The sequence below is a fragment of the Quercus lobata genome, chromosome 10 (assembly GCF_001633185.2).
Source record: "Quercus lobata isolate SW786 chromosome 10, ValleyOak3.0 Primary Assembly, whole genome shotgun sequence".
Taxonomy (NCBI): domain Eukaryota; kingdom Viridiplantae; phylum Streptophyta; class Magnoliopsida; order Fagales; family Fagaceae; genus Quercus; species Quercus lobata.
Genome location: NC_044913.1, coordinates 48,562,070 through 48,575,853, shown reverse-complemented (window position 1 = coordinate 48,575,853; position 13,784 = coordinate 48,562,070). Strand labels below are relative to the sequence as shown.

General features: G+C 34.9%; 1 protein-coding gene across 5 annotated transcripts; it reads left to right on the top strand.

Annotated features, from left to right (window-relative positions):
- The first annotated feature begins 257 nt into the window (after positions 1–257).
- LOC115963033 lies at positions 258–12,539 on the top strand. 5 transcript variants are annotated; one of them, XM_031081917.1, is made up of 21 exons: positions 258–365; positions 469–535; positions 922–1,050; positions 1,557–1,631; positions 2,341–2,456; positions 4,000–4,114; positions 4,535–4,663; positions 5,413–5,460; positions 5,656–5,861; positions 5,980–6,176; positions 6,280–6,569; positions 7,773–7,922; positions 8,018–8,374; positions 8,509–8,658; positions 9,176–9,251; positions 9,498–9,625; positions 9,748–9,948; positions 10,594–10,734; positions 10,827–10,952; positions 11,254–11,460; positions 12,146–12,539. In XM_031081917.1, the coding sequence occupies exons 3-21, from the start codon at positions 925–927 to the stop codon at positions 12,302–12,304; spliced, it is 2,997 nt and encodes a 998-aa protein (XP_030937777.1). In that variant the 5' UTR covers positions 258–365; positions 469–535; positions 922–924; the 3' UTR covers positions 12,305–12,539. The 5 variants fall into 5 exon arrangements, with proteins under 5 accessions (XP_030937777.1, XP_030937775.1, XP_030937776.1 ...); XM_031081915.1 differs by having other exon boundaries at positions 897–1,050; XM_031081916.1 differs by having other exon boundaries at positions 469–539; positions 897–1,050.
- The last annotated feature ends 1,245 nt before the right edge of the window (positions 12,540–13,784 follow it).

The window sequence follows — 13,784 nt, the reverse complement described above, 5'->3', positions numbered from 1 at the left end:
ATAATCTTATTGAACAGAGGCTAAAGTCACAGCTCCTTATCCAAACTACCAATCACAGCCCCAAAAATTAATTGATCAGCCACCGTAACCGTACAATCAAATAACTCAGTGGTCCCTTTGCTTAGATCAGTCCTTCACTGCATTGATTGCATGAAAGCGACTGTTCAAATTGTGGGCTGTCACCAATGTTATTACACATAGCTGTCACTTTAGCATGAATGTTTTTTTTTTTTTAAAGAAACTTTTATAAAGGAGATATTGGGTTTTAACGGAAAGTTCCTCATACGAATGTTTGGAAGTGAGGAAAAAAAACAAAAAGCCAGGGGGATATTTCAAGCCTCTGCCCCCATTGGCAATATTCTGAGGTAAAATTCATTTAATCTGAATTGAGTTTTCATATAAATATTTGATAATTTGTTTATTTATTTCTTATTACTACATAATTCTTTGGGTTTTTGGCATTTTCAGGCTTGCCCAGATCTTGATCTTAGCAGCTTGGTCTTGCCCAAAAGTTTACTTCCTGTAATTTTAATTGGTGGGTATGTCTTTAAATTTGAAAATTTTTGATTGATTCTGGTGAATTTAATTGTTTTGTCTCTTTTTTTTGTTTTTTTTAGAGTCTATGGACCTTAAAATCTGCTAAATTCAATCTGGGTTGTAGGAATTTTTATTGTTTATGATGCTTGGAAACATTGGCTACACAGTTATGCTGTTGGGAAAACCTAAGAATTTGCTAAAATTCAACTGGGATTTTTGAACTTGTACTGTACCCTTTTAATGAAAGCATTATAAGAACACAATTCTAGGATAGTTTTGTGAGTTTAAGTTGTTTTGGTCAAGTGGGTCAGTCAGTTTATGCCAAATTGTTAATCTGAGGTTATGATGTTGACTTTCAGAGCCTGGGGTTTTGTGTTGCCTTAGGAAATGGGGGTTATGTCAAGGCGGGTTGTGCCTGTCTGTGGTAGCCTCTGTTTCTTCTGTCCCTCATTGCGTGCGAGGTCCAGACAGCCCGTGAAACGGTACAAGAAGTTGGTCTCAGAGATATTAAAGGTGAATTTTCAGCTAATGTAATGCCATTTTACTTCAATTCATATCCTTTCAAGGCTTGTTGTTGATATTTGCTCATGTGGAAAACTTTTGAGTTAGCTTAGCAATTCAAGGACTGTTATATATATGACTACTCTCATCAAATATGATTTTATTTGTTCTTCTGGAAGCAGAGTTGACTATGCAAATCTATGATTTTATTCAGTTTAGGTGCTATCAACGTCAAGTATGTGGTACTTTAGTAGTGGTACCTTAGTTATAATAAGTTCGATCTAGGCCAAGAGACTTGTGGCTCAATTGGCGCTTCCTAATGTTTCCAATAGAGATGTTTAGGGTTTAAATACAGTAGGGAAGTAGAGGATGCTTCTCCCAAAAGGTCTCAGATGCTTACGATTCCCAGCGCTGCAACACCCCCCCCCCCCCCCAAAAAAAAACACCCAAATTAAATGAATGAAAGAAAGAAATGAGCCATCTGATATGCTTATACCTTTTCCAATTATATATGGCAGGATGCTGAACCAAATGATAGGAAAATTGGGAAACTTTGTGAATATGCTTCGAAGAATCCATTGCGTATCCCCAAGGTACATTCTCTTAGAAGCTATTATATTGCAGATGATTTAGTCATGTATATGTATATGTTTTTATAATTGGTATGTTATAGATCCAACGGTCTTGAATCCAATACCTCACCCTCTGCTTTTCTCTTACAAGGGGAGGAAGGGTCATTTTTTCATTTATATTCTCTTTTCAATTCATTAGTTTTGATGGAAAGGAAAAAAAATTTAGCCAACTCATGTTTATTAATATTTGTACTCATCTTCATCAACCCATCCGTATTTACAAAGACTTAGGTTTGCTTCCCATATGCTGTTTATATGGTGGTGCTATCATTACTTACACTTCCATATTGTTTTTCAATTATTGGGTTAGTTTTGAACCAAGAATTTAAAATTATTGCTCTCTTTTTTCATTTCTGGCCCTACTTGCTATTAAGATGAATTATGATATTATGTCAAAAAAGTTACAAATTCTTTCCAAAAACCATTGAAAGTAGTTAATAAGCTAAATTGGTGAAAACAAATGTCTAACTCAAAAAATTGGAAAAAAAAAAATTCTAGAGCTTTCGACTTTTGAAATTTCCATGATAATGTCATGTTGTAGATTTTTGGTTTAAATGCCTACCTACAAGGAAAAGAAGAATGTCTATGCTCTTATCACAGAATAAATAAATTAATAAAAAGATTGTCTATTTGCTTCACTCTCACGTCACTCAATGTTTTGCCTCCACAGATTACCGATCAATTAGAGCAGAGATGTTACAAGGATTTGCGGAATGAGAACTTTAGATCCGTAAAAGTTGTGTTGTGCATTTATAGGAAGTTGCTATCATCATGCAAGGAACAGATGTAAGTTTGATGGATTTTAATTGAGATATCAATGGATTGTCATTGTGTTTTTATCTTCTTCTTTTTTCTTTTTTCTTTTTTTTTTTTTCACCACTGAGAGAGAAAGGTGGTGTGAGGGGGGTTGGAAGAGTTTGGAAATTTGAAATGCAATGAAGAAAAGTCTGCATTAGGCAGATCATTGTCTAGCTGACTATTGGGCAGCAGTGCTGGAAGATGTTTATGCCAGGGATCCAACCCTGTGGTCCCTCAGCTGGATTTACATAAGAGAAAACTGAATCAAATAGCAGATAATTTTTGCATGTTGATTATAATTTTGTTTTTCTTAGTGATGATGTTACATAATTTATAAATTATAACAGACATGTGAGTTGTGATAGACACCTTATAAGTTGGTAGTGATTAATATCCAAAAGCAATACAGATCACATTGAAGAAGTCATCAATGGAATAGATAATAACATGTTTATTTATAACTTATCAAAAAAAAAAAAATGTTGCTCTTTCAACGTTTATCTTCTCATTTTTAAGTATTTCATTATTATGAAGTCAATAAATATATCTCTGCATCAAGTTTTATTTATGACCAGATAAAAAAGAAAAGAGAAAATATGTACTTCTCTGCTGGTAAAAAAAAAAAAAAAGACTGGAAAAAGAGAATGTGCCAAATCTTGACAGTGTCTAAATGTCTACTTATGCTGCTTTATAATACTCTTTGATTTTAGCTGCTTATCCAATTAGGGGTGAATGCCCCTGGATTACTTGAAAATTGGTTCTAGCAGGAGGGGTCAATTACCTATAGGTTTTACTGGCTAGACATAAGTCCAAAGGGCTCTTCTTTAGAGGGTTCTGCATTATCCCCACAAAAAAAAAAAAAAAAAAAGGTTGATTTTTAGAGAACCTATTTTTATGTAATTTTTAGAAAGTATTATTAAATGCTGTAGAAAGAATACATATTTTCCCTGGTTAAATGGGGTTCTTTATCTGATACTTGAAATGTTATTTGGCTGGCAGATTCTGCTTTCAGAACTTAAAAACTGAGACTTGAAATGTACTCTGGAAAAAAGAATTCTGGAAACTAAGGAATACTATTTCAGCCAGTTTTTTTTGTTTTTCAGAACTTTTTTTTATTAATGGCAAAACCATAATAAACTGAAGCAATCTAAAGTTATCAAAAAAAAAAAAAAAAGATGGAGTTTGAGGGGGAGAAAAAAAGATAGAGAAGGGGAAAGTCCTGAGAATGTAGGACTGTCCCTGCTACTTCACAAGAAACTACTCTTAGTAAATGTATGCATAAGCCTTGTAGCAAGAAAATTTTTTTATTGAATGTTTTGTTTGATTATTTATTTATTATTGGTAAGTTACACACATGTAGACCTCACCCTCCATCTCATTCTCATGGAGTAGAGCTCATTGGCAATATTTTGTTTGCTTGATTGCTTCTGTTTGGTTGCTTATTTGCTTCTTTCTGAAATTTCACTTTTCCATTTAAAAATGAAAGTATTTAAAATTTGTGATATTCACTGGAAGCTTTCAATTCTTGCAGGCCACTATTTGCTAGTAGTTTATTAGGGGTTGTTCGAACTCTTTTAGAACAAACTCGGCAGGATGAAATGCAGATTTCAGGATGCAATATTCTTGTTGAATTTGTAAATAGCCAGGTATGTAATGGATAGAAAGATGAAGTTTTGATCTGTTTAGTCAATATTTAATGAAAAATCTGTTTATAATATGGCCATGCACATGGTAGAAGTGCATATGGAGGAATTCATTCAGTGAGGCCCTAACAAAATTCACTACCCCATCAATAAATCTTTTAGTAAATTTAAAGCAGACAGTCCATTTAATCTTCTGGACATCAACAGGAAAGAAAATGGAGTGGTTGAAGTGAATGCCTAAACCTCGGATAATGTGATTTTGAATTTACAGATGCTGTAGAGGGACCTGTTGAATCCTCCCCATATTGCTTGAGAACATACATATATCAAGTTAATTCTGTATATAAGTTAGGCCATTGATCATAGATGCTTTAATTACCTATTTTGTCATTAATTAATACTGACATCCTGAAATAAAAGTAGATTGATGGTACATACATGTTCAACTTAGAGGGTCTCATTCCGAAACTTTGTCAATTGGCTCAAGAATTTGGAGACAATGAAAGAGCATTATGTTTACGTTCAGCAGGACTCCAAGCTTTGGCTTTTATGGTACAATTTTTTTCCTAGATCAAATCTCACTTCTTGCTCAAACATATCTATCTTACATTTATTCATACATGTATATACTGCTCTTTCTTTTTCTTATGCTTGACTTCTTTACCCGAAATACCCCCAATGTAATTATATTTGTATGTGTGGATTATTCTATTTCATGACCTAGTTTTGTAGTATGTGTGACATGTCTTTTTCTCTTATATATGGATTATTCTATCGCTATATTTTCAGTTTGTTCTTGCTTTGACATTCATGCTAGGAGAATTTAACATAGCAATGATAATCAAGTTTTTTTTGGCTTGATATGTGTGAGGTCCACTGCATTAGTTAGCTGCAATTTATCCAAATTTGGTAGGTATGGAAATAATATGATTAGATTATATCAGCCTTATATTAGACCAGATAGGATACTCTTTGTAGTTATGTTTCACCTTTGTATTCAATTCAAGGTTTTGTCAAATTGTATTTACAGAATTTGATCTCTCTAATCACATGGTGTGTGCACCTTGTATATAGTTTTTGTCTTACTTCAATTACTGCTTCTTTTTAAAATTTTAATTTATTAAATTGTTTCATCAATGCTTCTTTTTGCGCTTGAAATGGTATTTTTCCCTTTTCATATCACCTCATTTTTTTTACGTAATTTTCTCTACCCACGCCATTTGGCTAGTGCTTCGTAATGTATGCTTTTTCCACACTGTTTGATGTCCGTTGTTTTTTTGTCTCCACTATACTGTGCCTAGGTACGGTTCATGGGTGAGCACTCCCATATCTCAATGGACTTTGATAATGTGAGTAGTCCTTTCCTTTTGTCACATTTATTATTAATGCTTTTCAGCTTTTGACATAAGCAATGACCTTAAAAGCTAAAAATTGTTTATCTTTTGGGTTAAAATTTAAGGTTTTATTTCGAAGTACACTAGCAAGAGTGGATATCCATGGATCAATTTGAAATCTTTTTGTTTTTTTTACCTGTTCTGTAATAGATCATATCAGTGACCTTGGAGAACTACATGGATCTCCAAATGAGCTCCAAGAATGGAAAGGAAGATGTCTTACACTCTCAATCCCAGGACCAGTGGGTTCTAGGAGTGGTTAAAGCAGAGGAACATGACTCATCTTTCCCCGATATCAGCAAGAAGGTTCCTTCGTTGCCAAGTGCTCTGACTAACCCTCATTTGGACCCCACCATGTAAAGCTTTTCAATTTTTGTTTCCAAATCATCACCTTTTTTATCAAAAACTATACATTTTATATACAAAAAGTATATAAACTTATAGCATCCTTGCATTTATTTGCCAATTTCACAGTGATGCTTCCCAAAGTCCTGCTTACTGGTCAAGGGTTTGCTTGCGTAATATGGCCAGATTGGCAAAGGAAGCCACAACAGTGCGGCGTGTGCTTGAACCCCTTTTTCATAGTTTTGATGCTGAAAACCACTGGTCTCCAGAAAAAGGAATTGCCTCTTCTGTTTTGATGTATTTGCAGTCACTTTTGGAGGAATCAGGTTACAATTGATCTTTAATTCTCTATCATTGCCTAAAATAATTATTTTTTAATAAATCATTGGTGCATAATTGATATTTGTTATATTTATTGTACAACACCAGGAGATAACTCCCATCTCTTATTGTCTATCCTGGTCAAGCACTTGGATCATAAGAATGTCATCAAAAAACCTCTTGTACAGATAAATATTGTTAATGTCACCACAAAACTTGCAAAAAATGCAAAGCCGCAGGCCTCAGTTGCGATCATTGCTGCAATAACTGACCTGATCAAAAATTTACGGAAGTGCCTGCAAAATTTAGCCGAAGTACCCAGCCCTAGAGATCTTACAGATAAGTGGAATACTCTTCACTCGGCTCTTGAAAAATGCATTTCACAGATGTCAATTAAGGTTTGTAATTTTTCTGTTTTTGTGTTTTAGATGAATTTTGAGCAATTTGTAAAATATCCAGAATACTGAAGTGAAAACATCAAGAAAGGCATGACATTTTTTTTTTTTTTTTAAATCCAGGTCGTTTTCTAATTTTACTTAATTTGTGGAAGTTTGTGTAGATTTTGGACCTTGTTCTATTTAAATAATCTTTTTATTAATTGTCTGTCAATTGCATGACATACCTTTCTGGAGTATCTGTTTTTGTCTTCAATCAGTTAGCCAATTTGTTATTGGAATGAAATCCATATTAAAAGTGGTCCTCATTGCACATGATAAACATTTTTTCCTATTACGGATGCTCTTGTTAGGGAGGAAAAGTGAGAGGATGGAAGAGGGTGGAGAGAAAATGGAAGATGGGTTGATTTTTTCTTTTGTTTGGTAGGGTAGAAAAGTGGAAAGCAAAAGGAGCTGCATTTATTTTCTTTTCAGGCCCACCATTTTGAAGCCTCACAAAATGGGAGGAAAAGAGGAGAAAAATGTATTATATAGGTGATTTGACAATTTTATCCCCCAAATATATTAAAAATAATTTAATATAAAAACATATTTCCACCTCTCTATCCCTCCTACCATACACTTATAAATAGAATATATTCATCTCTCTTTCCTTGTTTTAAAACAAAAAAAAAAAAACATTCTTTTTATATTTTTTTTCCTCATACATTTTTATTATTCCTACCAAACAAAGCCTTAAACTTGTGTCCCAATATTCTCATTTTCACTCCACCTTTTCTAAGGTAGCGTTTTTTGTGCTATGAAGCATTGTTGGCCTTATAGTTGTAAACTCCTGAGAATGATAAGTATGTGGTGATTCTGGAACATATAGTAGTTCCTCACACGTTTTACTCCTCTTCAACCAAATGAGCAACATCCCAGTATCAACAAATTATATGTGCTTATCAAGCTTTACTATTCAGTTCTGCTTCAGATTTGATTTACTTTTCAAGATTTTCAACTTTTTTTTTCCCACACAAGCAAATCCGAGTAAATTAAATAGATTTTATGGGATACAGTTCAGAAACTAGCTTCTCCTTGTTATTTATTATTATTATTTTTCGTGTGGTTTTTTTTTAAAGGGGAGGGAGGGGGCGGAGTTCTCAGCTGTGAAAATCATTCTAGTTGCATCATAGTTACTTTACAAAGCCTATTTTTTATTAACAGGTGGGAGATGTGGGACCTATTCTTGATTTGATGGCAGTGGTGCTCGAGAATATCCCAACAACTGCTGTTGTGGCTAGAACAACACTCTTTGCTGTATTCCAAACTGCAAAGATTATCTCTCCCATCCCTAATGTATCTTACCACAAAAAGGCAAGTGCATTTACGTAGATTGTACAATGCTGGTACATTTTGAGATATTGTAAAACCATCCAAGTTTCTGAGATAATATTTATGGCCTCTTTCAGGCTTTTCCTGATGCTCTGTTTCACCAACTGCTCGTAGCAATGGCCCATCCAGACCCTGAAACACGAGTTAGGGCACACAGTGTTTTCTCCATGGTGCTTATGCCATCCCTTTTTTGTTCTTGGTTAGACCAGAACATCAAACCTTCATCAGAAGTCTCTAGGTTTTCATCAGTTGGTACATTGCAAACAGTAAGGAATGGAAGCTTCTCCATTCAGGACGAAGATAAAGACACCACAGAACCCATGAATGTTGATCAGAGAAGTCAAAACTCAGTTGTGGATTTGGAACAATCTGGAATTAATCCATCACCTGATCACTCTTACAGTTTTAAGCATGCTTTGGCTGGTGGAAAACTGGTACGAAACTGCAACTCATATATTTTGAAGTTCTTTGGTTAACAATTCAGAATTTAGAATTCTAGTTAACATATCATGGGAATCACGTATTTTAAATATTAATTGAAATTTCTCATCTATTTGAAAATGTCCAGGAGCTAACTTCACTTCGGTTGAGCAGTCACCAAGTCAGTCTCTTGCTTTCATCTATTTGGGTTCAGGCAACATCTGCAGAAAACACTCCTGCAAATTTCGCAGCAATGGCCCACACTTACAACATTGCTTTACTTTTTACCCGATCTAAGGTGGGGTGTTGCACATTGTTCATGCTATCACTGGTTCTGTCCAATCTTATTTTTCTTGCACTTTGCTTTCATTTTAAGTGTTATACCTCTAGATTTTTCATATCCCCTTCCCACCCCTACATACTTTAATCAACGTGGTGGTTAGACAGCATATAATCTACCATGAAATATCCTGCATCAGAAATTAATCTGACAAGAATCTCTACCTGTCAATGTCATTGATTTTTTTTCTGTCTGGACCTCATGATAAAGGCCATCAAAACTTTGGTGAATGGGGATTCCATGTTCAGTTGGTAGGGAGCAATGGTCTGACATGGTAGATTGGTTCTTTGCTTGGATTAAGGAGAGGAATTTCCATAGATACAGAAAATGACCAGTGTTTTCCACCTTTTAATACTAATTTTGATTTTATGTTAAAATTGACGATGACATTTTTGAAGTTTCATACTTAAAAAGCTTTCACTCAACTTACTGAGAACAGCTGTCTCAACTCTGATGATTTATTTTGTCTTGACAGACCTCCAGTCATGTGGCACTAGTAAGATGTTTCCAGCTGGCATTCTCCCTTCGAAGCATCTCTCTAGATCAAGAAGGTAAGCTGAATGTATGATTGAATTATGCTTTTCTCTGCTTCTTTTAAAAACAGATAGTCAAATATGTATTGACTATTGAGTAGAATGTGGTCCCTAGCAGGCCAGCACAAAGGTAGACCATGTAGAAACAGCAGGCTTGTCAAGAAACTCTAAAATCCTTGAATGATCTTTTATATTCATTCTCTCTCTCTCTCTCTCTTCATCAATCTAAGAAGAAAATGATAGTTTCTTGCACACTTATTGCAGGAGGTTTACAACTATCTCGCAGAAGGTCTCTCTTTACCTTGGCATCATCAATGCTAATATTTTCAGCCAGGGCAGGCAGTCTCCCAGAGCTAATTCCTGTTGTCAAAGCATCCTTGACAGATAAAATGGTTAATTCCAGCACCTATCCTACAGATTAAGGCTCATTATACCCACCCCATTGAGAAGGAATTTATTTCTTCTAGCTTCTTTTTATTGTCCTAGATCCTTTTATTGAAATTGCATGTTACAGGTTGATCCTTATCTTGAATTGGTCGACGATATCCGGCTACAGGCTGTCTCTATAGAGTCTAATAAAAAGAAGATATTAAATGGAACACAGGAAGATGAAGTTGCTGCATCAAAATCTCTCTCAGCAATAGAGTCAGATGACCAACAGTTGAAACAAACTGTGATATCACACTTCATGTCTAAATTTGCAACATTGTCAGAGGTGATATACCAGTTCATTATAATGCAGTCTCTTAAGAATATGTCTTTTTAAGTGGACATTTTTTTAATCAAAATATGAAAATATGTTCATTAAGTATATAACAGCTATTAAAGACTAAGCCTTTGATTGGTTTAGCAACTGTCAATAGTTGTCTTTGGGGATTTAGGAAGTTGTAAATATAACTAAAAGGATCGCTATGTAGAAAGTGTTGTTCCCTACTAGTCAACTAGAGAGGAAAAAAAGTTATTTCAAAAACTGAGTCGCATAAGAAGATCATGATGAAGAAAGGAGTGGCCGATAAACATTGATGATTATGTCATTGAGTTCGTATGATAGAGCACTTAACATTGAATTCATAGTTCGTTCAAAAAAAAAAAAAAAAAACATTGAATTCATAGTCTTTGGCAAGCCAGCTTCTGGCTGCTTCTTGGTTTCACTTACTTTGTGAGGTGGTTTTCTGAAATGTATAAATGGATTGCCTGATTGAATGGTCTACAATTGAATTCCCGGTGTACAATTGTTGTGTTTTTAATCAAAGTTCCATCAAATGTGCTATTGCTTTCTAGCTCTCTGAGCTGTTTATGTTTGTCTGTATGAATATTTCTTCTGGTATTAATTGTGTATTAAAATTTTTTTTCTCCCCAGGATGAGTTGTCAAGCATAAAGAACCAACTCTCACAGGGATTTTCTCCTGATGATGCATATACCATAGGACCTCCGTTGTTTATGGAGACGCCACACCCTTGTTCCCCTCTTGCCCGCATGGAGATTCCAGAGTTTGATGAGGTAGAACATGCAGTGGTTGTATCTCCATCTTCACCACTCTAGCAACCATCTTATATGACACAGTTCTTCTGACATGATTGCCTTTCTTTCAGGCGTCAGGAGCATTGACGGATGAAGAAGCCTTCCCTGAACCAAGTGGAAGTCAGTCGGGTCGCAGAACATCACTTTCTATTAATACCACCCTTGACATTATAAGTGTTAATCAGCTTTTGGAATCAGTAAGAAAAACTAGTTTTTGGAATCAGCCGATCCCTTTACTACAATCAAATTGAAGTTTCCTGAGCTTCTGGATTTAAAAATATATATATGTATTAGCTTTTACCTGATTGGCCTTGGTGGTTTGTGCAATCACAGCCATTCATCTTTTCATACTTCTGTAGCCACCACTCTCTCCTGGTCTTAAAATTTCAACACATGGGAAGGAGAGGACTAACCTCTACCGTGAACATTTTATCATATATTATATGAGTATAAATTCCTTATTGCCTTGTGTCTAACTTGTGTCTAAATTATCATCAGGTTTTGGAGACAGCTAGACAAGTTGCTAGCTTCCCAGTTTCTTCTATGCCAATACCTTATGACCAAATGAAGAGCCAGTGTGAAGCCCTTGTGACAGGGAAACAGCAGAAGATGTCAGTGCTTCAAAGTTTCAAGCATAAACAAGAGTCAAAGGCAATAATTCTCTCTGATCAAAATGAAAAGAAATTATGCCTTTTTCCATCCAAGGTGAGTAAATTCATCTAGATTTTCCCTCATTATGGTAATTAAGTCTGGCCTGTGTAGGAATTAGAAGAAGAGAGAAATAAGGTTTAAAGAAAGAGTTGGGGGAGGGGGGTGTTCATGGTGGCCTCTATCACCCCATGTAGATTTGAAACATTATCTAATGTCCTTGAAGGATATGAAAGCATGAGAGAACACTCTTACATGAAAAGCTTGGTCACTTTCGGTACACCAACTTGAATTTTTTGCCCCAATCACATCTGAATGTCAATGAACTCTGCAGCGAAAACAGGTGGGGGTGGGGGAGAATGTCAGTTGAAATTGTTGTTTTTGTTCATTATGATTTCAAGGGGGGGTTCTCATACAAAGGTTTGGAATGGAAAAGAGGGGGGCAGTTCATAATATCAGTCAAAGCAATGTGTTTATACCACTTTGGAAGTTCCCTATCCATCATATGATCTGGAGAGAGAGTCAGACCTATGTTATGCGCTATATTTAAGAAAACATTATGGCTCAGTAACATTAATATAATATTTTGGCTATGAAAGTCAATGTATTAATAATATGGTAGTTGGTAGACATAGTTTAGGATTGCAGACATTTTAACATCTTGAATGCTGGGTGGTTGTGTTATTAATATACATTTTGAAGAAAACACCACTGAATTGTTCTTTCTTGGCTATTGTTTCAGGCAACAGAGTTTTCAGAAGGAGATCTAAAGCTGATAAATGTGGAGCCAATTCGGGTGCATGATCAGCTTCAGCTCTGTTCACTTGAGTATGGACAGAATTCTTTCAGATTACCTCCTTCAAGCCCTTTTGACAAATTCTTGAAAGCAGCTGGATGCTAATAGAATTGGTTGTCATGCATTAATGTAACTATCTATTGTTCATTTTCTTTGTTCTCTTTTTTCTTCTCCAACGAGTCGGGTATTTTTTCATTCTTTAGCTTTAGTACAGATCAGTTTCTAGTTTTAAATGTATGAAATGAGCAGGGACGAGAGTGCGTGTTGGAGAAAATTGGTTGTCTTTTGCAAGAACATATTTGAATATTTGGCAATAGTTGTTAATATTTAAATAGATGCATACCTCCTCCATACAGGACATTATACTTTGTAATTATATGTAAGACCCTTCTCTAAACATTTTTTTTTAAATAAATTATTTATGTTGTATACAAGCTATTCGATTTCTTTTTTCTTTTCTTTTTTTGCCTTCTGGGACTCTTTTTTTATTATAATAATTGTTGTTGTGATCACTGTCATTCTCGTCATCATCATCTTTCACCACAAGTGTGTACAAACAGAAACACGAGGGAGCATGGAATTGATATATGGATAAATGGCTATAACGAATCTTATGAGACGTTTTATGAGACATTCTTTTCACAATATGTGTAAATTTCACATGTTGTGGGAGGATAGGAAAAAAAAAAAAGTATCTTATAAGACAATCTTGCGAGACCTCTCTCACAACAGCTGTGAGTCTCGTAAGACTATCTCATGATATAACCTCTCAATAGAATGGTATTATGCGATTGTCTGATGTCATCTTCATAAGAGTAAAGGGATGAGACAACTAGTAAAAAAGACTTCAATCAACTATGGAAAATATGATTAATATTCTGCCTTCCACTTTACGCAATAAACAGTGATCAACAGGTTAGTCAAGGAAAAAGCTCCCAAGAACCAACGCAGAAGGCCCTTACATCAAATTCATGATTATTGGATAAAGACCGGCACCGTTCTCCACTCTGACACGAACGTATCGAAGAAGTTTTGAAATGCTTCATGCTCCTAGTCATCCATGCAATGCCCAATAAAAAGATACACCCGTATGATTGGCATCACTATGTCTATGCGGAAAATCAAAGCACCGTTTGTTGACTGCAATTTCATACAAGTCTTGGGGGGAAAAAAAAAACTTTTTAAGATAAAATTTGAACCTATAACATTTGCTCTATGACAATTGTTATTTATCATTAAGTTAAGACACTAATTTATTTTTGATGTAAGCGAGGTTTAAATTTCAAATTTCTTATCTGACTATAAGAGGCTACCGGTTGAGCTAACTAGAGAAAAAAAAAATTGGATATTGTGAAAATTGCTCAGTATTTTGTTTTTAAGCAACTACATAAGCAATTTGCATATTTCAGAGAGAGAATGAGAAAAATGTCAATAATCAATAATATTATAAAAAGGTTCCGGTTAATGTGTGCTCTTAGAAAAGTTTTTATGAGGAATTAAAAAAATGTCAAAACAGTTAATCATTTTTTTCATTTTTCCATAAAAAAAATTCTTAGAATGATTTAATAATGCATACCCGAAAGGG

Excerpts from the sequence above, each read along its gene's own strand:
- LOC115963033 (XM_031081917.1), top strand. The coding sequence starts at position 925 with ATGGGGGTTATGTCAAGGCGGGTTGTGCCTGTCTGTGGTAGCCTCTGT. Across the intron at positions 1,632-2,340 it reads ATCCATTGCGTATCCCCAAG|ATTACCGATCAATTAGAGCA; the intron begins GTACATTCTCTT and ends TTGCCTCCACAG. Across the intron at positions 4,115-4,534 it reads TTGAATTTGTAAATAGCCAG|ATTGATGGTACATACATGTT; the intron begins GTATGTAATGGA and ends AAATAAAAGTAG.